This window comes from Borostomias antarcticus, assembly GCF_949987555.1.
Source record: "Borostomias antarcticus genome assembly, chromosome: 25".
In the NCBI taxonomy this organism is placed as follows: domain Eukaryota; kingdom Metazoa; phylum Chordata; class Actinopteri; order Stomiiformes; family Stomiidae; genus Borostomias; species Borostomias antarcticus.
Genome location: NC_140258.1, coordinates 8,772,943 through 8,799,328, shown reverse-complemented (window position 1 = coordinate 8,799,328; position 26,386 = coordinate 8,772,943). Strand labels below are relative to the sequence as shown.

The window sequence follows — 26,386 nt, the reverse complement described above, 5'->3', positions numbered from 1 at the left end:
TGGTGTGTAGAGACTGACAGCGCTGGTCAGCCCTCTGACAGCGCGCCAAGGACAGGGTCTCCACAGTCCACAGCCAACACAAAGTCCCCCGGCACCCCTGCCAAGTCTAGTCAGTGGGCCTGAGCGTGGCTAGGTCAACTGTACAGCAGATGGGGTTGCATTCACAATCCCAAGACCTCCCTCCAGTCCTTTTTTTTTCCAGCGGGGGAGGATGCGCTGCTGTCATGGCGGTGCGTCTGTCTGTTGAGGAACACGGGACATAGAGCTTAGCAGCCCGAGGCCTTGGAGTGGCTGGGGGCAGACTGTGCTTCTACAGGAGGGGAGTGTCAGGGGACTGGAATCATTCCATGTCTGTAGATTACACTTTCAAACAAATGCACGCAAGATACCTTTTCTCAGAAAGTAGGAATTATACCAAGCAGAGCAGGAACTTTTTTTCCGAAATGATTTTATTGGGAGAACTACAAAAATGTACAGTACAAAGTTAACAGTCTCACACACTCAATTTGTAGTGAACTGACTCCCCAAAAATAATTAATTACAACTCATGTTGTCTTTTTGTCCGTTTTTAGTTACATTCAAAAAGCTTTACTTCTGATAAAGTAGTCAAAAAGTACATAGTGCGCATCCCCTGTACCTACTATGTACAAACAAAACGTGTTCAACCACTTCCCCGTCCAGCAAATTCTGAAGACTCAGACCGTTTCAATCTCAAAGAAAAAAAAGCAGACAAAATCAAAATACATGTAGAGGAATGGGGACTTAAAAAAAGGTACGGTTGTTGTTCCAGGGTGTCTTTCTAATAAGTGGTAACAACCTTCAAAAGTAATTCAGATCCAACACTACATTCAGTTCAACTTGTGTAAAAGATACATGTAGGAAAATACTTTATTTGGTTAATCTTAAGGCATGTAAAAGATGGTGAGCCCCCGTAGGCACTACACAATAATACTGGGGCACAAGGGATTGCTACATTCTTTAGCACGTGGCTGGAATCACAGTGTGACCTCGTGCAAACAAGAGAAAATGAAAATACTTTTTGGTTAATTTATTTACTTGGGTTCTTTGTCACTGAAGTCTGATCTATTATTTTTTTTAAAGGTAAGGTGAGCTCAGGTTTGGACGGTCTGTACAACCACATCGTTTATACATTCTACACAAACATCTAGATAGGGATTCTCAAAAACGCCTTCCACAGCACTGACAAGCAACCTTGGAACAAACAGCAATCACGCAAACTTTTTTTTTTAATAAACGTAAACAAGGAAACAATTAATGAAATAAATATCACATACGTTCTCTTAAATTAAGATCTTTACTCATTTACAATAAAAATAACCAAAGTGAAGTTACAAAAGGAGACCAAAAACAAAATATATATATTACTGTGAAAAGAACATACACTCCACTTTATGCAGATTAATAATGGCGATCATAATTTAAACATAAAAGAATATATTTCTATTGCTTCATCATACTTGATAAATACAGTATGGACACAAATTACCAATGTAGCCTATACTTTTCACAAGATAATAAATAAGTTAAATAGTCCATAGCCAGATACGAACCGCTATGTCATCACTCAAAACAGCTAAAAAAATATATATTCAACCATCAGCAGTGATTTCCCCTAAACCAACCAAACTCAAGAGTGCTTTTAACTAAGCAACAAACTACACTAACCAAACGAACCACTGTGTGGCGCTGTGAAACAGAGTAAAGTTCTGGAATGGAAGTTTAAGCTTTCAGAAAGAAGTACATAACTTTGAAAAAAAAATGTTACTTTGTGTCAAGGCATATTCTTGGCAGGATGGAGGAAATCGGAAACCGCTTAGTCTCTTCTTGTCAAGTCTTGTTACACATCTATCGTAGGAAAAGTGTGGCTTGTCTGATAGACCAAAAGACTGCCATTGATTGCAGCTCATTAGGTTAAGTCACCGATGGAATGCCTTCTGTTGATATCTACTTTTATACAGCTATCATTACAAAGAGAAAAAACTAATGCCATGTCAAGGATATTTCTCATCCGTTGAAAATAACATTATGAAAGGATGTTTAGTCATCTGAAATCGACAGCCTGCTGAAGATTGGCAAACGTCTGCCCGCATCCAAACTTGGAGACTCGGACCCGCTGAGGCTCCCGGAGGAGCTGAGGGACCCGCTCGCATAGCTGTCCCGGTCTGAGAGGGAGTCGGGCGGGCTGGGGGGGGAGTCGAACACCGGCGACTCGTTCAGGCGGCGCAGGGACTGCAAGTGGCTCATGTTGTAGGTGGGGGAAGGGGGGCACATGTTGGCTTGAATGTTTCCATAGTAGGCACCGTTGGACTGGCTGGCGTAGCCGTTCTGAGTGTGCACAGCCAGGGGGGCTAGTAAGGCTTTTAGGTCCTGCCCCGGGAAAGAAAAAGCACTGTTCACGCACGCCATCGAGTTGGGCGACAAAACGTCCTCGTAAAAGTTCGGAGAGCAAGAGGTGGAGGAGGAGGGGGGCGGCGGGGTGCGGGAAGTAGGGCTCTCGAGCAGGGGGGAGTCAAGTCCATGGTGAGTGGAAAAGCCGGAGAAACTCAGGCTGTGGTGAAGCTTTGGTCTATCCCTCTGGTTGTACCCGGCCTGCTGAGGCCCGACCTCCCTCTGACCATAGCCGCAGAGATCGCGGGCCGACTTGGCCTCTCCCTGCATGTTGGCGTTGCACGGAGCCGGTCTGCGCTCGTCAGCGTTGTGGATGAAATGACAGCGGGGACCGTACGGGCAGAATCCAATGGTGTGGAAGGTGCGGCAGGGCTCGGTTTTGTACTTTGGGTGACGAGACAAACTCCTCAGCTCGTGGTAGCCGTGCGCGAATTGGCATTTCTCTCCGTATTTGCACGCCCCGTTCTCCTCGAAGGGCCGGCACAGCTCGGTCTTATAACGGGTGGAGTTGATCTGCGAGCCCTGCTTCTGCTGGAGGACCTGCAGCTGCTGCTGGCCCCCGGTCTCGCTGAACGCACGGTCGCGGAACTTGTTCTCCTTGTTCATGAGAGCAGTGGCGGCGCCGCTGCTTGTCGAGTTCTCCTTTAGGTTGCTGTAGGAGCTCACGGTGTATTTGTTACTGTTGTTGGTCATTGAGTCCACGTTGCTGGTCGAATTTCGACGGAAAAATCCAGGCGCGAAGGAGCAACTGTTGGAGCTCGCAGTAGACACCGGAGCGCCTACTGCTTTCTTGTCCAGCATGCTGTTGATGTGAATCGCGTTCATGTTCATGCTTTTATCTTGCTGTGGGGTGAGAGAGAAGACAAATTAGCCATGCACTTCGACACGCACCTTTTGCAATTGCACGCTGGGGCGAATGCCTTGCTAACTAGCTTGCACGGGGTGCAAATATTTAAACGCCATATGCAAAGTTAAATGTAAGTAAAAGTGTACCTTGTAAAGCATGTCGATGTCGTAGAAAGCGGACAAGATGGTTGCAGACATCTCCTTTTCGTAAGTTTGCTGTCGCAGTAGCTCTCTCATGGAGGACCGGGCAGGATCCTTGAATGCACGAGGCAACTCGAGTAGATTGTGCCACGACTGGTTTTGGAAAGCTTGGAAAGTTTTTGAAAAAGTATAAAGGTGCAAATTCCAGGTAAGTAGCTAGTGAGACAAGAAGCAAAGGGGAAAGTTTGCGTTGTGTTGATATGTTGTAGGTCTCTCTCCCCTCGAGAAGCGCTGAGCCAGAGTGCTTCACTAACAGCTCTCTCTGTGCACATGTATATAAACGGTCCGCGGTGGCTGGCGAGGGAGGAGCGTCCCGGAGTTGTAGCAAACTTTTGGAGGGCACACCTCCCCCTTTCGAACCTCTCTGCAGCCACTGGTTGGCCGCTCGTTCTTACACCCCGCCCCTGAAACTGTACCCCCCTCAAAAGTTTGATCACGACGAAAATTGTGAGTTGCTCTACTTCAGGGTGTGCTGCGGCCGACGCCACATCAACCTGCTTGTACTGTCTATATCCTGGCAGTTGTTAGGGGGGAATGCAAAAATACACCCATATCAAGGCTGTGTGTGTGTCTGTCATATTATACTATGGTAGTGGTTGCATAGCCAACGTCCTTTGAAATAGGCCATCTAATTAAAATCACGCATGACAAAAAAATGCATGTCCCCCAACATCATCAGACCCCCCCCCCCAGCATAAATGTATGACCTTTATAATCACATTGCGTTTAAATATAAACCGCGTATATGTACAAAGACACATGCCACAGTTCAATACATGATCTGAAATCATGCTTTCAAGTTATTCAGAGTCTAGCCCATGGTCTAGCCTAGCAGCAACAACTGTTCTGTTCACAGCGCGTAGCCGCATCCAATATCAGACCGCAGTAAAGGAATGTGGTCGAGCTGAAGCAGCGCAACACCGCCCCCCTCAGAACACATTCTAAATCACTTCACAGACTTGGGCGCCACCTGCTGAGTTGAGGCCACGGCGAAATTAAAGGTGCATCCCATAGTTTACAAAATCAAACAAGCCTTTATCTACATCTGTGATGGATTTTTAGTAAATGACGTTACCAAATTGCTTTTGAATCGGATTGAAATAGACCACTGCGTCAGAAAAGTAAAATACTTAGCATGTCAATTTGATGAATGTTAAGTGTATAGCCACAGTGGAAATATGATAGCGAAACTTAACCTACTGTATAATATGGCCCCACAATGCAGATATTTTGGTCTAGGGCGTATAAATCGGTCTCCCGATTCATCACTCTGAAATACTGGCTCCTGTCAAGCCATCATTGGATCTGTATGAAGGTCCATATAATAACGGGCATGAAATCAAAATATACGATTTTGTAGCCTACAGCAGATTCAAACATTCCCTGAAGCCAGAATGATTGAGCTGCCGGGGGATGGAAATGCAGTAGAAAAATAGGCATGAGGCAAAAAACAAATGACATAAGAGGCTGGAATCTACTACTACCAAGCCTTAAATTAGCACCTAGAGCTGTGGGCCCGTCTCCCCCGGCCTGAAAGGGAGAGAGAACACTTAGGAATAGTTTAATGTCAGGGACAGACAGCCTAGGCTCGTAGTTTGAGAAATCCCTTAAACATGTCCTCATCCACAAAACCCAGTCTCCCATCACATGGCCTTGTTTTTATTGGGGAAAGGGGGGATGGGGGGAGGGTGTTTGAGCGTTCCAAAACATTACATCATTTTTACAGTAACAGGGAACATTGGTGCTACTACAGCGTAAGTAGGGGGCCCAGCTGTCTGAGCGGGTCACACGCACACACACAGGACACTGGGCCATTGTGTTGTCTCCTAATGACGTAACCAGGGGAACCGATGGGGGAGCATAAAATTCATGCAACAGGGAAGAGACGTCTGGAAAACGCGTTCAATATGACATAAAAAATAACCCCTCTTCAAATGTACAGGACGGATGGAGAGAGGACAGATGTAATGTATTTGAAACAGCTAAAATTGATCAGGAAGTTGATTTCAGTGAGTTTTTCAGGTGGTAGTGCCGGAGTGCACAGCACCCGAGAGGTTCAGCACCTGAGGTGCTGCAGGGTGAGTGTGTGTACGTTACAGTACGTGTGTCAGTCTTGTTGATGGGAGTGTAGTGTTGTGTCATCCTTCACATACAGGGCTAAATGAATACCATGTCCCAGCACATTAGGCCGTACCCCCATCTTGGTGTGAGGTGTGCTCACACGCGCACACACACACACACCTTGATTTGAAGAGGGGACATGCCTGTAACATTTTGTCAGACGATCAACTTTATACTTTCTCTTCCATGCATGTACATTTAAATCCTCTGTCTGAGATTAAAAACATTTTGCATTTAAAATAACAGTAAAGAGAGCAATGATTATAAAATGCATTGCAGATAAGGATTGGCAAGGCACTGATTGACTGATTAATTCTTCGCTCAGAAGTCCAACATTGGCTCACACACTATACTGGGTCCCCTATTCAACGTGAAGGGTTAGGTGAGGGTTCGATTTCGCATGTTTAAGCAGCGTCCGTTGCTTTTTTGAGCTATCAAGTCTCTCGTCGGTCGTGTGGGACTAGTGCTGGCCGCGCCCCTTCCTCAGCCCGACGCTCCAGACGGCGTCAGACAGGCCAGGACATCGAGAGTGAGAGCGGCCCTCTGCTCTCTGAGGACCAGGCATGCGTGCTCCGCGGTGGCGGAGAACTGCGGCAGGGCGGGCAGGGCCTCCAGGGCCTGCCGGGAGGCCAGGGCCTGGCTCTCCGCCCGGCCCCGCAGCCCGAGGAGCTCCGCCTGGTCCGGGGGCCCGGTCCCTGGTTGGTCACTGGCCCCGGTCGAGCCCTGGCTCTTGGATAAGGCCCCCAGGTGTCTGCGGAGCAGCCGCACCCACTGGACAGGCTCCGCCCACAGATTCAGGTCCCCCTTCTCGAACAGGAACTCCTCCTCGTCCTGACCAAGAGAAGAGGCGGACAAACGGGTCACAACACGATAAGGCACAGCTGGCATAGCGTCACACAGGTGGGACCAGACTTTGTCCTAAGGTCAAAGGTCAACCATCCCATTCGTCATCATGGCTTCTTACCAGGCTGGAGGGCTCTGCCTTGTGCACCGTGTCACCCTCGCCCAGCAGCCAGTCCGCCAGGGTAAGGAGGCCCGCGGGCACCCGCCCCCACGCCTGGAACAGCTGGCACAGCAGTCCCACGCCCAGGTCCAGAGCCACAGGGGGGCACACCGAGACACGCGTCACATCTGGGGGGAGGGGGGGGGGGCATAGAAGGGACCACGGTCAACCACGGAGCATTGTTCTCACATCGTGCAGCATCACATTCTCATGGCCCACGTCTATTGGAGCGGGAACTAAACAAAACGCCCGCGAAAGACAATTGAGGTGAGCCGGGTTGAGAAATCGTCTCCAGATCCGCTGTCAGAGGCAGGGTGAATAACAGCCGAGGCGTGAGAGTGATGCATGACTGACTCCATGTTCCAGACCAGAGTGTGTGTGCATGCGTGTGTGTTCCCTTTCCTAGTCTGGAAGCCATTCGGGGGAAACTGCACTATAACTCACACTACCGACCGACACTGTTCGCAGACGCATGCAGGGCGAAGCAGCGCCCGCCCGCCCACACACACACACCCGCCCACACACACACACACACACACACACACACACACACACACACACACACACACACACACACACACACACACACACACACACACACACACACACACACACGCCCACAGCCAAGCAAGCGCCCGCGTTTGCGCACACATGGCGAGTGTGAACGCCCACGCGCACGGGCCCGCACGCGCCGCCGCCGCGAGCACAGGGACACGCGCAAACGTGCGCAAACGTAGGCGAGCGTGAACGCAGTGGAGGACCTGGCCAGGCCAGAGTACGGACCACGGTCAACCACAGAGCATCAAGCAGCATCACATTCTGATGGCCCACGTCTATCGGAGCGGGAACTAAACAAAACGCCCGTGAAAGACTACGGCGAGGCGGCGCTCTGGGAACCGGCGTGAGAGAGCAGAGGAAGTGGGCGGGTGAGAGAAGAGACACCTTCAACGGAGGGAAAACACGACGGCATCCACCCAACAGCTCCCGGCTTTAATGGCTCCAGTTGTCCACGCATCAAAGCCCTCTCTGCAACTATCTGAGACAGCGTGTGTGTGTGTGTGTGTATGCTGTGATTCCCTTGACCAGACTGAGGACAGCTGACACCCGGATAACACCACTAACATCAAAAGACATTCGAGAGGGAGATGGGAGACAGGACCCCCCCCTTCTCCCGCCCCTCTCCCCCAACACCCCTCTCCCCAACACCCCGCAGGGCCGCGAAACTCTGGACGTCGAAGGGGGGAAACCCCGGGAGAACAGGAGAGGCGTTTCTCTGGAGGAGAACAGGAGAGGCGTTTCTCTGGAGGAGAACAGGAGAGGCGTTTCTCTGGAGGAGAACAGGAGAGGCGTTTCTCTGGAGGAGAACAGGAGAGACGTTTCTCTGGAGGAGAACAGGAGAGAAGTTTCTCTGCAGGTTTGCCGTGTTTCTTCCACAAAAGCCCCGCCGGGCCTCTCCGTCTTCACCCCGGCTCTGACGTCAGACCCCACTGTTCAGGGACAGAGAGAGGGGGGATGGAGGGATGGAGAAGAGAGGGAGGGGTGGAGGGATGGAGAAGAGAGGGAGGGGTGGAGGGATGGAGAAGAGAGGGAGGGGTGGAGGGATGGGGAGAGGGAGGGATGGAGAGATGGAGTGAGGGAGGAATGGAGAGAGGTAGGGACAGGGAGAGGGAGGGATAGAGGGATGAGAGAGGGAGGGAGAGAGGGAGCGAGAGAGGGAGCGAGAGAGGGAGCGAGAGAGGGAGAGAGGGAGGGACAGGGAGGGATAGAGGGAGGGAGAGAGGGAGGGACAGGGAGGGATGAAGAGAGAGAGGGACTGAGAGAGGGAGGGATAGAGGGATGAGAGAGGGAGGGACAGGGAGGGATGAAGAGAGGGAGGGATGGAGAGAAGGAGGGATAGAGGGATGGAGAGAGGGAGGGATAGAGGGATGGAGAGAGGGAGGGATAGAGGGAGGGATAGAGGGAGAGACGGAGGGATAGAGGGAGAGAGGGAGGGATAGAGGGATGGAGAGAGGGAGGGATAGAGGGATGGAGAGAGGGAGGGATAGAGGGAGAGAGGGAGGGACGGGGACAGCGAGGCGGCAGGGCTTCAGATCTGGACCAGGTCTTACAAACACAACAGACCCCCTACATTAAAACATAATAGGTAACTTAAGCCGCCTTCAATTTGTGAAAGTACAAAAGGGTTTCACACTTCACTAACGCCATTTCCCCTGGGTTCTGCCCAGCTTTCAGTACGCCCCCGCTCTCAAGGGGATAGTCTTTCGCCTGTTATTGGTGTGTGTGTGTGTGTGTGTGTGTGTGTCAGTGGCGTAAGTGGGTATTGTTTACGTTGATAATCAGACAATCTTATCTCAGGGGTGACGCGGTGCCAATGTCTTCCTGTTTGGCAGTAGAAGGGTGTGGGCAGGACGGCTGGCATGCGGCACACTTGGCAGAAGGAAGCGTCTGTGCCTGCTAGTTCCCCCCCCCCAGAGTCTGGGGGGTATCCAGGCCCGGGCGGCAGCGTGAAGGTCAATGTGGGGTGGGGAGGTGGGGGGTGGGGGGGGGGAGAGGAACTGGCGGGCACAGCCACTTCCTTCCCTCCACATCTCACAACTTCCCGTGTCAAATGACTTCCCCCGTCACTCTCGCGACTTCCTGTGTGCGCTAAAATAACGACGGCACCTTGTCACACACCGTCACACGATAGGAGAGCAGGAAAGGCCTGGTTCTGTCTGTCGGTGATCACAAGATGAAGTTACACCGGGAGGGGGGGGGGGGTTGGAACCCATTTCATATGACATCATCCAATAAATAGAAGCGGGCGTGGGCGCAGCCAAGTCTAAATCCTAACCTTCTGTCACACTGGTGCTATTTGAGTTTTTCCCATCCGCTCCACTTTCCACTTGGCCTGGTGGCCAGTAAGCTGGGTGCCATCGTGGGGGGGGTGGGGGTGGGGGTGGGGGGGGGCACGGACGCCAGGCGGCAGCGGGAAAGGCGGACGGCTAATTCCCGTAATCGATCTGTGGGAAGGCCCCGGCTGGGACTAATTAAAAAGAGTTCTCTGTGAGTAAGGACAGGGGGAGAGAGACAGAGAGAGAGAGAGATGGAGAGAGAGAGAGAGAGATGGAGAGAGAGAGAGAGAGAGAGAGAGAGAGAGAGAGAGAGAGAGATGGAGAGAGAGCGCTTTGGTGTCCGAGGCTGAGCCATTGCAGCTGGGGGGTGTCGGGTGTCCCATTGACGGAGGCTGGGGCGGGGGGAGGGGGCGGAGCTCAGGGAGTTTCGGTGGGCTGTCAGGGTGAAGGGAAATCACAGAAATGCACAGAAACCCCCCCCCCTCCTCTACGGTGTCATCACGGTGTAGGAGTGTGAGTGTGAGGGATCCGCCCACGCCCCATTCCTCTGCTCAGCCGGCCACATCAGAGAGAGGGGGGGGGGGGGGGGGAGGTATCGCTACGCCCCCGCCTCCTACTACCCCCCACCCCCCCCCCAGCCTAATTGCTCCACACGGTTTCACCCCACCTGGGCTTCTAACCGGAGCGCCACAGCGTCACCCCGGTTCTACTGCTGCTCCACCTGGCCCAGGCTCCGCCCCGCGGGGGGGCGGGGGTCCTGAAGAGCCCACGCACAGCTGCATCTCCAGGCCAGATTATGTATACCTGCGGCGTTACAAAGTCCGTGCGCCGGTACATAATTCGACGCGCACACACCCGTGAGGCCACGCGCACGCACGCACACCGTCGCAGACGTAGGAGCCGGGAGCAGGAGGAAGGTGAGAGGGAGGACGAGGTGCGAAATGAAAAGAGACCGCTTTACAGCCTCCACTTCCTCCTGAGGCCCGCAAGAGAGAGAGCCCCCCACCCCCCACCCCCCATACTGTACTATCCTCTCACAACAACCAACCCAACACCAACTCCAAAATCTCTCAGAACCATCAGACTATGTGAGTCGAGTCAATTTGAAGTCGTTTATGATGGCAGTTGTCAGAGGGGTCGTTGTGGAACGGGGGGGGGGGTGTCATGCTGTTCTCCCCCCTCCCCTCAGACAACATCTTCATGACAAAACTGGAACCCTGGTGGTACTGGAGCACCGTCTCTACCTGTCTAGGGAACAACAACATCAAAAACAACAACAACTCCACGGGCTTACTTCAAAACAACAACTCCTCCACGGGCTTACTTCAAAGCTCTTTCATCTCAACCCCCCCCCCCCCCCCCCACCTCCCCTGTTGCCAAATTGTTTTTGCCCCAGCCTAGTTTAATGGATGGGCGACTCATTCCAGGGTTAAAAAAAAAAGTGTGTCTGCATGCGTGGCGCACTAGCCCAGGTTAACTAACCCGGGGGAAATGACTGAGGGAGCGTGAGGTGGTTGGCTAGGCCAGGATACCCCCCCCCCCCCCCCCCTCCGCTCATCCGCGCTCAAGCCTGTAAATGATCGAGCGGGACATTAGATTCCAACCGTACGCCGTAGCCGGGCCTGGCGTGACGAGCATGTGCGCCAAGGGTGGAGACGGCTCATTGAGAAACAGTTGATGGTTCAGTGGGAATGTCCAAGAAAGACTAGCCACGTCAGCAGTGAGTAAACTAGCGTGCTAGGCCAGGAGGACGGCCTGATTCTGGCTAGGAGGGAATCCGTGACTATCACGCCGTGCTTCAGTAGAGCTGATCTCGCCCCTCCTGGCTTCATATTCTATCCTACATCCACGGAAACGGTCTTCATGGCTGTGTTATCTATAAACGTGCTGGTCTGACGGTCATGACCCATCTCACTACAGTCACATCCTCATCACTGTGTCATCTGACCTCTCACCTCTGTGGGTCGCGGGCCGGATTTCCAAACCCAATTAGTATAGAGCTATTCTTCGGATGGTAGAAGAAAGGGTGAGTGAGTGGAGAGAGAGAGAGAGAGAAAGAGAGAGAGAGGGAGAGAGAGAGAGAGAGAGAGAGAGAGAGATGCTCTGATTAAGGGCTTCACAGCTCCTTAATGTGATAGCAAAGACACGCACGCACGCACGCGCACACACACACAACTCCGGGGATTATTAACGTTCATCTTTATCTTATTCCTCTCCCTCTTCCACACACGGATCAACCAGCACGGACACACACACATCCATACACACTCCACTTCCCCACACAGCATTCAAATGTGTCTGTGCCTCAAGCCCCCCCCCCCCCCCGTCCGTCCGTCCGTCCCTGTTGAAACACGCCAGGCGCCACACAGCGCCAACACGGACGGGGTCTGCGGAGAGGGCAGGACGAGGACGCTGGCCTGGGACCCGGAGCAGTCGTCCAGGTCCCTCAGCCCGACGTGGCCGGATCGTCCCGCATATCAAAGACCAGGGATCAGTCATTACACCCGACACCTCCGCTACTTAACTCAGCGATGCGAGGTCGTAAACGACCGGCCCCCCTCCCTGATCACAGACCCCTGCTAGCAGACATACTGGCTGGCCTGGATGGAGGGACACACACACACACACACACACACTCTCTCTCTTCTTCAATCGCACCAAAACCATGACACATCCAAGTGATTCCATGCGGACAGTCACGGCCGATAAGGAAATGCAGTCCTTTAAAAAAAAAAAAAAAAAGTTGCATTCACACAAACTGACTGTACTCGCCAGTAGTGACTGGCATAGCAGGGATGGATAAAGGGGATACCCCAGTCTCTCTCTCTCTCTCTCTCACACACACACACACACACACCCACACACCCACACCCACACCCACACACCCACACCCACACAGCAATTATCCCCATTGTCCTCTCTTTCCTGTTCCAGAGCAGGCCTCTTAGTCTTAGTCATGTTGGTGTGTGTGTGTGCTATCTGATCGGTAGCTCCCCGTCTTATCTGACCCTGTGTGGGTAACGTGCATCGCAGCGTCTGGCCAGCAGACAGCTCTGGGGGAGATGCTATCGGCCATCTGCCAGACCGTGACACAACAGGGGCGGCTCTCGGGGCCGCCGCAGGGGGAGCTGGGAAAACAGAGGAAGTGCGCGTCCCGGGGACAGGAAGTGGCACTCCGGTCTTGGTTCCCTCTGACGGGGGTGGGAGGATGTCACGTCGCTGGTGGGGGGGGGAGGGGGTCAGTGCTCGCGTGACAAAACAGAGAATGGCGTTTGGGTGGGGGATACATTTGGGCCACACATGTTGATCAATCCAGTTGATTGGGGACGGCATATCAAATTGGGGACAAAATGGTTGGGGTTGCTAAGGCGAAGGTTGTGTTTAGGGTTAGGGGATATGGAATGTATGTAAGTCAATGTAATGTCCACACACAAATGATTTAGTCACCCTGTGTGCATGCATGTGTGTGTGTGTGTATTTTTGGTTTGTTTGCAGGGTATTGAGAGTACATCCATTTTTATGGGACATGTGGCGACACACAATACTTAGCCCCAACAAAGATCAAACGGTTGTGAGGAATGACACATCACACTCTCACACACACAACATTTATCCTCACCCGTGTCCCCCCCTGCCAAAGAAGAATTAGCACCCCACCATTCCGGGAACACTCCCTGACAACCCATGTGAGAAACAACATCCTTGCCCCTCCCCAATCCCAATGTCTGTGTGTGTGTGTGTGTGTAACTGAGATATGACAGAGAGAGAGAGAGAGAGAGAGAGAGAGAGAGAGAGAGAGAGAGAGAGAGAATGTGTGTAACTGGGAGAGTGTGTGTGTGTGTGTGTGTGTGTGTACCTGAGTGGAGCAGATGTGTTGGGACGTTGGAGATGAAGTCGGAAGCTGTGTCTCTCACATCCTGGTCCTCGTCCTGCAGCAGAGTGAACAGACCTCTCCACAGACACACCGTGAGGGACAGACCTGACACACACACACGCGCAAACATGATAAACACACTTTTCCCACAATGCACTTCACTGCACTGTACTAAACCTGTTAACAGAGAAGGCATCGTCCCGTATGGCCTCAGTCGGTTGACAATTGCCACACCAGAGGTTGTGGGTTGGATTCCTATCCCCGTCCATCCTGACTCACCCAGAGGCAGGGCCGGGCTGGTCAGCAGGGCGTGTGTGACGCTGACCAGCACCTCCGCAGCCATCAGCCTGACCTCGGCTGGCCGCTCCTCGCTGCAGCACTGAGCCACCAGCGCCCCCCAGCTGTCCAGGCACGCCACTGCGCTTGCACCCTGGAGCGAAAACGCACGCACACACGCACGCGCACGCACACACACACGCACACACTGGTGTTCGTGACAGAAGTCATCAACAAGCACACACACGGACCACACACACACACACACACACACACACACACACACACACACACACACGTTACCTGAGGGTCAGTGTGTGCCAGCGGTACCACCAGTCGGGAAGCCAGGGTCAGCGCAGCGCAATGCAGCTCCACACTGGAAGAACACAGAACACACACAACTCAACGCCGCACACACACACACGCACACTTTACCCACAAACACACTACCGAGCAGCACACACATCACTCAGCAGCGGTGTGCTACACAGACGGACTGTGCTCCTACTTTAACACTACTTCAACAAAGCAGCGGGGACTACAAAGTGCGTGCTACACACACATGCACACCCACCCACACACACACACACACACGGCATAGTGTGCATAGACGCCGCGCGGGAGTGAGAGGAGGGCAGCAACCCGACCCCTCGCTTATGCAACGCTAATCATAACGTTGAAGGCTCTGCGAAAGGTAAGGAGATCCGGATGTCCCACACTGGTCAGGTCTCTAACCAGGTCTCTAACCAGGCCTCTAACCAGGCATCTAACCAGGCCTCTAACCAGGCCTCTAACTAGGCCTCTAACCAGGTCTCTAACCAGGCCTCTGACCAGGCCTCTGACCAGGCCTCTGACCAGGCCTCTGACCAGGCCTCTGACCAGGCCTCTGACCAGGCCTCTGACCAGGCCTCTGACCAGGCCTCTGACCAGGCCTCTAACCAGGCCTCTAACCAGGCCTCTAACCAGGCCTCTAACCAGGCCTCTAACCAGGCCTCTAACCAGGCCTCTGACCAGGCCTCTGACCAGGCCTCTAACCAGGCCTCTAACCAGGCCTCTAACCAGGCCTCTAACCAGGCCTCTAACCAGGCCTCTGACCAGGCCTCTGACCAGGCCTCTGACCAGGCCTCTGACCAGGCCTCTAACCAGGCCTCTAACCAGGCCTCTAACCAGGCCTCTAACCAGGCCTCTAACCAGGCCTCTGACCAGGTCTGTATGTAACCACGTCTGTAACCATGTCTGTAACCACGTCTGTAACCACGTCTGTAACCACGTCTGTAACCACGTCTGTAACCACGTCTGTAACCACGTCTGTAACCAGACGAAACGCTTTGTAATCCAATCTTCACTCTCAACCCAAGTCCTATTATCAGGCTGGGTATTGAAAAATACAGAGGTGTGTCCGTCACTTATGGAGGGGGCCCCCCACACACACACACACACACACACACAACAAACCGCATGAGTGCGCACACACTCATGCGGCACACACCCTTCGAAAGACACACACGTACACACACACTCAGGGGCCGGTACTGCTCCCCCACCTGGCCAGGTGCAGAGGCAGGCGGGCAGGCCTACCTGGGGCCCAGGGTGGTGGAGGAAATCCATCTCCTTCAACCACATCCCGAGGCCCCGCTTCTGAATGCACCACAGGCATGTAGGGGCCCTTTCACAGGGAGGAGAGAACGTGGAGGAGAAACAGAGGGAAAGAGTGCGGTCGGTAGCTCTCCTCTCTCCGCGCCCCCCGGGTCGCGCCATCAATCACCCCTAATGGGGGGGGGGGGGGGGGGTGATGTTTCAACCCGGGGTGTGGCCATTTTGTCGCCGTTGTCTCCGTTAGTCTGTGTTTCCAATAACACCTAGATGGCTTAACGTTGAGGGGCCTCTTTCTCCCGCATGCAACACTGATCGTAGGGGCCCCCTATCTCCGGGGCCCTGACAGTGGGTGTGTGTGTGTGTGTGTGTGTGTGTGTGTGTGTGTGTGTGTGTGTGTGTGTGTGTGTGCGGTACCATGAGGCATGTTGGTGATTGTATCGCACACCAGGTCGAGAGAGGTCTCCCACGGTGACCCACCTGTGGGTGGAGCCCTCGGCCAAGAGGAGGACTCTCTCCAGGAGCTCGCCTTGGCTCAGGCCGTCCCCCCACTTCAGGTCAGGGGTCACGCTGAGGGCCGACAGCACCTGGACAGCCTGAGGAGGGAAGTACAGAGGGGGAGAGAGAGAGAGAGACAGAGAGAGAGAGAGAGACAGAGAGAGAGGGGGTTATGAGAGACAAAGGGCAGAGTTTAATCATTTTGGGGCATGACGGAGAGGGAGAGAGAGGTTGGACAGAGTCAGTACGGTTCCCTGGCGGTATATATATATATTTTTTTTACCACTGCGTGTCCTTCTGATCCACCCAGCGAAGCCCCAACCACGGACGGACAGACAGCTCTCTCTCTCTCTCTCTCTCTCTCTCTCTCTCTCTCTCTCTCTCCCTCTCCCTCTCCCTCTCCCTCTCCCTCTCCCTCTCTCTCTCTCTCTCTCTCTCTCTCCTCTCTCTCTCTCTCTCTCTCTCTCTCTCTCTCTCTCTCTCTCTCTCTCTCTCTCTCTCTCTCTCTCTCCCTCTCCCCCTCTCTCCCTCCCTCCCTCTCTCTGAGCGAGTCTTGACACCCTTTCATCTCAAGCCCTCTCTTCGCACACTTGTCTCCAGGTCTCTTCCTCCGTCTCTGTCCCGCCATGTCGGTCACCGGTGTCACGTCGTTCTTCCTGTAGCTAGTGTAGCTTCAGACCCGACGGCCTCCCTCCCTCCCTCTGTCCCAACATGCTGTTTTTCAGCCCCGGTCACTCCTCGAACCGGTACGCTCACTGGAGCGAGCGCCTGGGGAAGGAGGAGGTTTAGGAGGAAGGAGTTGTTTTGCTTCTGAAGCCCCCCCCCCCCCCCCCCCCCCCGTGCCTGTAAAACACACAGTCAGGCTTTGCTAGCGCCCATGTTGACATTCTTCCTGCATATTTCGGTGATTATTATTGCTTTAAAGGGCATGGAGCCGTTAGTCGAGCTTTATAATTTATGGGGTTGGGGGGGGTGCGTTTGTGTGTATGTGTGTGTGTGTGTTTGTGTGTGGGGAGACTGGGAGAAGGTTATATGAGTTCTACTGCCCCTGCAGCCCTCTGCTCTTGACTAGCCGTCTCAGACAGATATTAAAAGGAGAAGCGCAGCTACGGCTGGTCACTAGCTGCCTCTCTCTCTCCTTCTCTCTCCTTCTCTCTCTCTGTTGCAGTAGGACTTTTACAGCCTGCTTTAACGAGCTCGTCTCACACGCCGCACGAGTTACACGCACGCGCGCCAGAACGCACGTCCATCGGCCGAAAACGTGCGCGCTCATTAACGGCCACACACACACACGCCGCCGACGCCCGTATAACATTGACGTCTTTGCACACTCGCGCCTTCTCTCGCCCGGCGCACCTCGGCTCGCCGTTCGGAGCGCGGCGGTGGCGATGGCGGCCGCGGGGGCTCGGGGCTGTGCGATCGGCGGTTTACAGGGCACCTGGTCCGGCCCCGGAGAGGAATTCAGCCAAACTGGCATTTTTCTCTCTCCCCTCAGACATGCTTTACTGGAGCAGTGGGCTCGCCATGGAAACGGGGCCATGGTGTGTCCTTGGCGTGGGGAGGCACGGCTTAACGGGCCCGAGACGCTCAAACATTAACGGCTGGGCAATAAAACCCGCACACACACACGCACACACACACCCCATATTCCCAGCAGCGATGAGTCCTGTCAGCCAGCTTAATGACAGGAGCTGGGCCGGGGCAGAATCAAGAGTGAGGGGGTAATGGCTGGCTGTCGTGTGTTTATGAGAAATTGAAACATGATTCCCCGGCCTAAACAGGAAATGGGCTGCCTTTTCGCTTAAGAGCAGCCCCGCCGTACGGAGCAGAGCGGCAGGGTGGAAAGTTCCCAAAGCCACGGAGGAAGTCGCGGACTAGATGGTTCTCTCTTCCTCTACCTCCGTGTGTGTGTGTGTGTGTGCTCGGCTTGGCCGTGGTGACGGCCGTACCGGGCTCTCACGCGAGCCCCTGGAGGACAGGGTTTGCTCATGTAATCAATTTGCAGCCCTTGTCATTGTGGTGGAGCGCAGACGGTGATGGATGGTGGCGCTTTGTGCTGGGAGATGTTTGGAGGTCTTAGTCAGCCCTCCCATCATGCTCTCTGGCTGTGTGGCTTAGCTGAACGCTCGGTTGGCTCAGCAGAGTCTACGGCATCAGTCATAGTGGTTGCACAGGATTCCCGCTGTGCTGGTTGGTTACGAAAACAACAACAAAATCACACCCAGGTGGCGAAGTAAGCGGCATAGGTTTATGAGCAACCTATACTGCTCTCTGCTGGTGTGCAACAGTATTGGCTGCTGCTGACTGGTCTAAACCTCATGCCACGCATGCACGCACGCACGCAAGCACACACACACACACACACACACACACACACACACAGTGACGGACACACATTACACATGTAGAAGCGGCTTAAAAATTGCTTACAAATGACGTGGTACTGTAGTTGTTGACCTATTCCCGCCATGTGCCAAAACCATATTGCTGTGTTTAAAAATAACATTTAAAAGTGTGTTTTTCTTATAGGTCTAAAATCATTGAGTACACTACACTGTATTTGCTTTTGGGGTGGAGGTTGCTCAAAAGTTGCTCTTGAAGTTGATTTGCGTGACAGGTGTGGTGTCTGTGAAGTAGCCTTGAACCTTGAATGGTTCTGGAGCCTAGTGGCCCATAGGGCAGGAGCCCATCTCCTTTAATTCCTTATCGTGAGGCAGCTTGATGTACAAGTACACCCCCCTGGACATGACGCTAGTATGACGCAGGGACTCGCCCTCAATCGAAGCTTTGATGCTGAGTGCCAAGCAGGGCTGCATTAGGTATAGTTTTTTGATAGTCTTTGGTATGACGTGGCCGGGGATCGAACCCCCGACCTCCCAACCTCAGGGCAGACACTAACCACAAGGCCACTGAGCTGGTACCACTGTTCCCACTGTCAGTGAAGCTGCAGTAATTCCACCCCCCCCAACCGTGAACGTTACCCCCGGTGGTCCTACCTTCACCAGACACTGGGGGAGGGTCTCGTGCAGGGCCAGACTGGCGAGGATGGACACGGTGGTCTCGTCAGGCCACGGGGAGCTCCTCACACCCTCCTCCGCCGCCTCTCTGTCCAGCCTCCTCAGGACCCCCTGCAGGGCCAGCTCCCGCACCTCGTAGTGCGGGCACCGCAGTAGACGCCCCAGGAGCGCCGAGCGGTCCTCCGCACCGGCGCCCCACAGGTGGGGGCTGTCCACGGCGACGCAGAGCGCCACGCGCGCCAGGCTGAGGAGATACTGGGTGGAGCCGGGGCCCGGGGAGCGGGCGGGGTCGTCGGGGGTCACCAGCTCGGACGCCATCAGGACGACCAGGGTCTGCTGGCGAAGTCCGCTCAGCTCTGGGTCTGGGGGGGGAGATAGAACATTGGAACCGCTGTTTAAGGTTTAGGTTGGAGGACAGTGAAGAGTTTAGAACTCGTTCATCCTGGTAAACGTCTAGGAATCTGCTGCTAGGCACTAGAACACAGGCCCACACAGACACACACAGAGCCTCGCTGTTCTAGCTCATCTTCTAAAGGAGTGCTGGTAGTTTTGGCAAAAGACTGTTTTGTCGATGTCGATGGCTGTGCCAGCCTGGCACCCTGTATGTATGCCATCACAGTGCCACAGCGCTCCACTGGAGAACTGACGCACGCACGCGCACGCACACACACAGGCATAATCTGCTGCCAGGGCAATTATTGGTAACTCAATATAATTCTATTGCTGCCCGCCTCCACCCTCCCTACAGCAACACCCTCCAAAACCCTCTCTAGGACTTTTCACAGGGCCCCCTTTCACAGCCAACTCAATTAGTTTAACACACACACACACACACACACACGCATGGAGGCACACACACATACACACACACACACACACACACACACACACACACACACACACACACACACACACACACACACCTCCTCCTCCTCCTCCCCACATCTTTAAATAAAAAAACTGTGCAACTCAATCTGGCCCCTGAGCGGCACTCAACATGGGCTCCGACAAAAGAGCGGGAAATGCCGCATTCCCCCGGAGACGGGCCGGGTTACCGTGGAGACGGGCCGGGTTACCGTGGAACCCGATCCTCAAAGGGGGGCCGTGGGCCTGTAATGGAGGGGAGGACAGTAATGACAGTAATGATGAAGGGATGAGGAGGAGGGGGGGGGGGGCGTGGAAGACCGGAGAAGAATGGGAGTGTGTCAGATGGAGAGAGAGAGGGGCTATTTGTCTGGAGATGGACAGGAATTGGGGGGGGATGGGGGAAATGTGGAGTGTGTGTGTGTCTGGGGGGGGGGGGGCAGGGCGCCCCTTTCTGGGCTTTCAATAGCTCAAACTTTCAGAAACAGCAGGTATGAACGTGCACGCACACACACACACACACACACTCTGTGATAATGTATCTCCCAACTCGGTGATAACTCTATCCTAACAGTGATCACACCCACACACACGCTAGTTCCAGCAGCAGCAGGGTCAAGTCAGTCAAAACACAAGGACAAGCAACTGACTCAGGACAAACTCTGGCTTCGCTTTCAACTCACTCCAGACACACACACACACACACACACAGACACACAGACAGACACACAGACACACAGACACACACACACACGCTAGTTCCAGCAGCAGCAGCAGGGTGAAGTTAATCAAAACACAAGGACAGGCAACTGACTCAGGACAAACTCTGGCTTCCCTTTCAACTCACTCCAGACACACACACACACACACACACACACACACACACACGTTACAGCAGGGAGAGTGAGGGGAAAAAATAAGGAGAGACGGGGTGAGGGGGGAGGGAGGGAGGGACAAAAACACCATAAGGGCAGAGAGCAAAGTCGTTTTTATAATGGCATTTATTAAAATAGCTGGGTCTGTAGAGTTAGAAAGAGAGAGGGAGAGAAGGAGGGAGGGAGAGAGAGAGAGAGAGGGAGGGAGGGAGAGAGAGAGGGAGGGAGGGAGGGAGGGAGGGAGAGAGAGAGGGAGGGAGGGAGAGAGGGAGGGGGGGCAGCCCTGATTCAGTTAGGAAATGAAAGGCGTTCCTCAGCAGGCCACTGTGCCAGACGTGTGTGTGTGTGTGTGTGTGTGTGTGTGTGTGTGCGCGCGTGTGCGCGAGTGAGTGAGTGAGTGAGTGTAAGAGCATGTGAATGCATACGTGTGCTGGCACACAGTGAATCCAGGGGAAAAGACAGTCGCCAGGAATAAAGAGTGAGTATGTGTCCACGTTAATAATAAGTTGTCTTTCTGGGCGAGACACGACCACACTGTGTAGACAGCAGAGGCTTGAGTAAATGCAAACGGCCAGAAAGAGAGAGACCTGCTGTCACCGTGACCGCTCGACCGCAACGCGACCGTCCTCAAGAACGGGGCCGAACCTCACGGGCCGCAGTCTCCCGAGCGCCCAGACCCTTTCCTGAGTAGCTGTGTGCCCTGCAACGTCAAAACATAACTTGCCACAACAGAAATAGCCAGTGCACTCCAAAATAACTGCCAAAAAACCCCAGTTCACAAGCATAGACGAATCCTTCAAAAACGTCCCCAAAAAAAGAAAAATCACTAAAACCTTGAAAAGAGAAAATAATCTGAAAAAGCCCATATCGATGTTTAACATGTGGATACAGGGTGGCTAGCGAGTGTGTGAGAGAATGTAAGCACTATATGTGTGGGTCTATTCAAAACACCGGTCAAATATTTAAACAAATCCAAACCACAACATTTGGTTTAAATAAACCCTGCCAAGCTGGCTGTGGGTTCCTTTAAAATGTGTAAATAACCATCCGATGTGATGTATTTTGATGAAATGTAAATAAGCTGTTCGGCGCAAGCTTTATAATCCAATCCTGGATGTGTCCGAACAGGCCCGTCCAGCCCAGCTAGCAAACCCGTTCCTTCCCCGCCTCTTAACAGCGTCTGTGTGTGAGAGAGAGCACGCTTGTGTCAGAGTTCGAGGCTCGGGAGGTTATACGTGTTTGTTATGTTACCAAGTGTGCCAAAACGTGTGTGTGCGTGCATTTGAAGTTCAAGGAAATCAAATATTCTGTTGTGCTGACACGCTATGTAGGTGTGTTTTGTGTGTGTGTGTACTGTTACAGTATGTGTGTGCCTTTGACCTTTGCCTTTGAAGCAAATCTTGGGGTTGTGTGCTGCTGTAGTCGTGGTCCATGCTCCTGTGTGCTCCACACACACACCCACACCCACACCCACACCCACACCCACACCCACACACACACACACACACACACACACACACACACACACACACACACACACACACACACACACACACACACTCTAGGGTCCTGGTCAAACACCATGAAGCTGCTGCACTGACTCGCACTCTAGACCCCATCGACTCCCCGTGTACTGTGTGTGTGTGTGTGTGTGTTTGTTCAATCTGTGTAATTCAACTACTGGCTACACATTAAACACAACATGTTTTACCACTTTGAAGCTTTCCTTACTACAGTGGGCTGGTAAACATGTCTGGTGTCTAACACACACACACGTGCAGGCATACACACACAGCTGGATTTTACATCATGCTCCGGCATCATTAACCAAACTGGGAAAAACAAACCCCAGACGGTCGGTGTGTGTGTGTGCATGGTAGAGCAGCAGCTCAACCTGTTGGAATCACTCTAATTACCTTAAAAGCCTTGGGTGTGCATGTGTGTGTGTGTGTGTGTGTGTTGGGTTGCGCAGTGGGAAAAGGCTAATCTTCTCCAACATAAATAAAAGTGACTCAACTGCGGGACCATCTCTGCTAACGACCTGATGGATCTACTTCCACAAAGTCTGCAAAACACATTGGGTGCGTCTCACACCCACATTGTGTATGTGTGTGTGTGTGTGTACACCGTGGCAGTATTTGCTCAAGTGTGTGTGTGTGTGTGTGTGTGTGTGTATCTGAGATCATTCAAGGTGGGTTCGAGGCGTTTGAATAGAGAGTGAGAGAGAGGGGATGCGGTGGGAGGCGTGGAGCTGCTGTTTTTCCTGGCAGGGCCGGGGCAGTGGAGGAGGCGCTGAAGGGCTGGGGGGGCCGGGGCAGTGGAGGAGGCGCTGAAGGGCTGGGGGGGCCGGGGCAGTGGAGGAGGCGCTGAAGGGCTGGGGGGGCCGGGGCAGTGGAGGAGGCGCTGAAGGGCTGGGGGGGGCGGGGCAGTGGAGGAGGCGCTGAAGGGCTGGGGGGGCCGGGGCAGTGGAGGAGGCGCTGAAGGGCTGGGGGGGGCGGGGCAGTGGAGGAGGCGCTGAAGGGTTGGGGGGGGGGCAGGGAGGTTTACGAGCCTGGATGGATCAAACGGCCGCCGAGAAACGCATGTGGAGAAGAGCCCCCCCCCCCCCTTCGCACACGCACACACGCACGCACGCACACACGCGCACGCACGCACGCACGCGCACACACACACACACACACACACACACACACACACACACACACACACACACACACACACACACACACACACACACACACACACACACACACACACACACACACACACACACACACACACACACACACCTCTCCTCACTGCCTCTCATGCTGGCGCTCTCAGCAGCTCTGGGAATGTCTGTAGGAACTGGCCAATAAACCCAAAGCTCCTACTTAGTGGATGATGCCAGTTAAAATAAAAATAAATTTAAAAAAAAAAAAAAAAAGTGAAAAAGCGGACTGTTCACCTCCTTTTCCTCCTGCAGCCCGTCGCTCTTAAAAACCGCCCCCTCTCTTTTCATCTAGAGACCAAATCTTTTTTTTCCCCCCTCGGATGTTTTAACGAACCTTACTCTCTCAACTCTGCTCTACTGTTAACAGAGAGAGAGAGAGAGAGAGAGAAAATATGAAACTTAGGCCGCGCCTGTCAATTTTTCTGTACCGGGAGCTCCTGTGTGTGTGTGTGTGTTTGTTATGCAAGTGCTGTGTGCCGGCAGGCCCCTGAATCGCAGGCTTGTTTTTAAACCATAAACGTTTCCACTGCCGAGGAACATGTGTCGAGCACATGGGGGCCAAAACACGCCAACCTAACCTCCCTTACCCCCCCGCCCCCCCTCTCCTCTGCTCCTCATCTTAGTCACAGGCAATCACACCATCTGTTAGAAAGAGAGAAAGAGAGAGAGACTTCGCCTTTTGGTTTCACATTCTTCCATTCTGGAGAGACCACCCCCCCAGTCCACCACACAAGCTTCTCTGAACCGCCGCCGTGACCAGAGCAGAGAGAGCAACCTTTCTCCTCTGAACAATCGGTCAGACAGAGGGAGGGAGGGCTGAACAGGACGGGACCGCCTCGCCAACAGACCTCAGGCAGGGTCTGTTCAGGCTGACATTCTTCTGTGATTGGAGGAGTGCTGGACACACAGTGATAGCACGACAAGGATCCGCTCTCAACAGCACAAAGGCTGATTCATCCGTCCCATTCTCCAATGAGAAAAAATACATCATCTTCTACACTAGTGCGATGCCCGTTGATAAGAGAGCGGTCCTTCCATTACAGTATGATGTACTGTACAATAACCCCCAGACCTGTGTGTGCTTGAAAAAATCTTGACAGCAGAGGTCCACAGTTGCATTCTAATTGAAGTAGCTAGATAGCTAGCTAAATTGAGCGCCGACATGGCTATTTAGAACTATGTCCACAACACACAACGACATAGCTACTAACATCAGCTGTAGTTAGCTAGCAAGCTGACGTTATCTGCTGCTAACATGTACTGTGGCTAAGTGTGACAGCAATGAATTTGAATTTGCCCGTGCCTGTTGAACACAGGCCTGCGTCGTTCGAAACCGATTACTAATTGCACCAAAGACAGACTAAAAAGCATGCAATTCTACGATGGTGGTACACTGCTTTCTCTCCGTCGCTAACTAACTGTGGCACACAGCCATATCTGCAAGCTGTGTAGCTAGCTAGCTTAGCTTCCACCTTCACACCATTTGTTATCCAGTGGAAGGACAAATACAACATTTGGTTGCAATGTTTATCAAACGTTCTATTCTTTAGGTATTTTGACCTTTCTTTGGCTACCTCCTCGTAGCATTGCAAGGTGCCCCTTGGCATGGGGGCGATGGTGGCATGAACCTGGGTCCTGAGCAATACACCTGCAGCATATCACCAACATACAGGGAGCGATGGTGGAGATATCTGGGACACATGCAGACATGCAGGCAGCCTGTACTGTGTGTTATTCCACAGCTCTCTGAAATCCTCCATTCTGATTGGACAGTAGACACATTCTACGGACAATTATTTCTCGACAACTGACAGGGGCAATGGAGCAATATTGACTGCTGCGAGGGGCAACACTGTTCTACCATTATTATCCAGCTAATATTAAGCTAACAAGTGTAGGTTTTGTGCAATTTAATTTTAACACGTATGCCTAATGTAGCTAGGCGTTGCAATGTTGCTACGGAGCCAAGCAGCAGTTTTGCCATTGGTGGTTGATAGATAGCGTAGCTGAAGCCATTCCATGCTTAAAAAAAAATCTATCAATATTTTGCGCTATTAGCCTACAAACAAACACGGCTTCACTGTCGCATGAACGCAACTCAATATATACGGCTCTTATTAAAACACTGTCTTTCTTAAAGTATCGATACTTTAAAGTTGGGTATTGTACCGTTTTTGACAACAGAGTATCGCAGTACTTTTCTAGTATCGATACACCGTGCAACACTATTGGTAAGTTGCCGTGTAGTAAGCGGGATACAGTATGGCCAGCCGGTCATTAGCGGAAAAACAAAAGCCCTTCAGTGCGTTACAAAACCAAACGCACTGTGGGGCTCTTATTTTTCGATAATGACCGGCTGGCCATTATGTTATCTCTTGCATATTCTGCTGGTGGTGTACTAGGTAGGTTCTGCAGCGGGTCGGTCCAGTACCACTCACCGGCGAGAGGACCGGCCAGCGGTCCACACAGAGTCTCCAACACGTCCAGGAACGCACATCGGGTCACCACACACGGGTTCTGTCTGAGAGAGGGAGGGACAGACAGACAGAGGGACAGACACAGTTACATGTTAAGACCATGATTACTACTGGACACGCTTTCCTAACAGCTTTTCCACTCCATGAGCAGTTAGCCTCGAGCCCTGTGTTTTACCTCACGATGAGGCCAGGCCAGGAACATGTTCCCAGCCATACTCACAGACGATAACTAGGGCCAGGAGTTATGTCACCCTACTGTAGGTCTGTCAGGACCCCCGGGCTAACAGGTCCTGTAGTACAACAGGAGGCCCTGTGTTAGTGGGTTATCTATCAACACAAAGCAGTTCTCTTGGACTCAGCTGAACTCCTGCTACTGAGTGATGCCGTAGATAATTGACCATGTAGGTCATGATTGAACCACAGTGAAAAACAGTAAACAATAGTAATAACAAGTTCTGAAAAATCAAGATAAAGACGGTGAATAGGACTGTCTGTCTGTCTGTGTGTGAAATATGTGTGTGTGTATTGGCATGCATGATGTGAGAGGGTTTATGGATAGAGAGAAATGCTAAGATACAGTAACTCAGTTAGTGGAGTGCCGATGGGCATACGGTCCTATATAGCAGGGCTGGTTCTTGTGTCTTCCCTTCAGCGAGACAAGGGGGCCCAGTGTGAGTGTGTGTACATGTCCAGGTATGTACATGACATGAGCATGTGACATCATTAAAGAGGAAACTTAAATATACATAAACGTATGTGAGTGTGAGTCTCAATGTGTGTGTGTG

At 52.8% G+C, this 26,386-nt stretch overlaps 2 protein-coding genes across 2 annotated transcripts in view; both read right to left on the bottom strand.

The window, feature by feature from the left end:
- Positions 1 to 1,130: 1,130 nt before the first annotated feature.
- On the bottom strand, positions 1,131 to 3,684 carry zfp36l2 (zinc finger protein 36, C3H type-like 2). Its single transcript, XM_084458511.1, has 2 exons — positions 3,403 to 3,684; positions 1,131 to 3,252 (listed from the first exon to the last, which is right to left on the bottom strand). Exons 1-2 carry the CDS (start codon positions 3,490 to 3,492, stop codon positions 2,059 to 2,061), a joined length of 1,284 nt encoding a protein of 427 aa, XP_084314637.1. The 5' UTR covers positions 3,493 to 3,684; the 3' UTR covers positions 1,131 to 2,058.
- Positions 3,685 to 5,148: 1,464 nt separating this feature from the next.
- thada (THADA armadillo repeat containing) overlaps positions 5,149 to 26,386 on the bottom strand; it is a 67,512-nt gene continuing 46,274 nt past the window's right edge. The window contains exons 31-38 of the mRNA XM_084458942.1: positions 25,563 to 25,645; positions 18,652 to 19,034; positions 15,638 to 15,753; positions 13,868 to 13,940; positions 13,568 to 13,718; positions 13,271 to 13,393; positions 6,542 to 6,708; positions 5,149 to 6,408 (exon numbers count right to left, since the gene is read on the bottom strand). Of these exons, the coding sequence (XP_084315068.1) occupies positions 6,061 to 6,408; positions 6,542 to 6,708; positions 13,271 to 13,393; positions 13,568 to 13,718; positions 13,868 to 13,940; positions 15,638 to 15,753; positions 18,652 to 19,034; positions 25,563 to 25,645 (1,444 nt within the window). The 3' untranslated portion in view covers positions 5,149 to 6,060. The remainder of the gene's footprint in view (positions 6,409 to 6,541; positions 6,709 to 13,270; positions 13,394 to 13,567; positions 13,719 to 13,867; positions 13,941 to 15,637; positions 15,754 to 18,651; positions 19,035 to 25,562; positions 25,646 to 26,386) is intronic.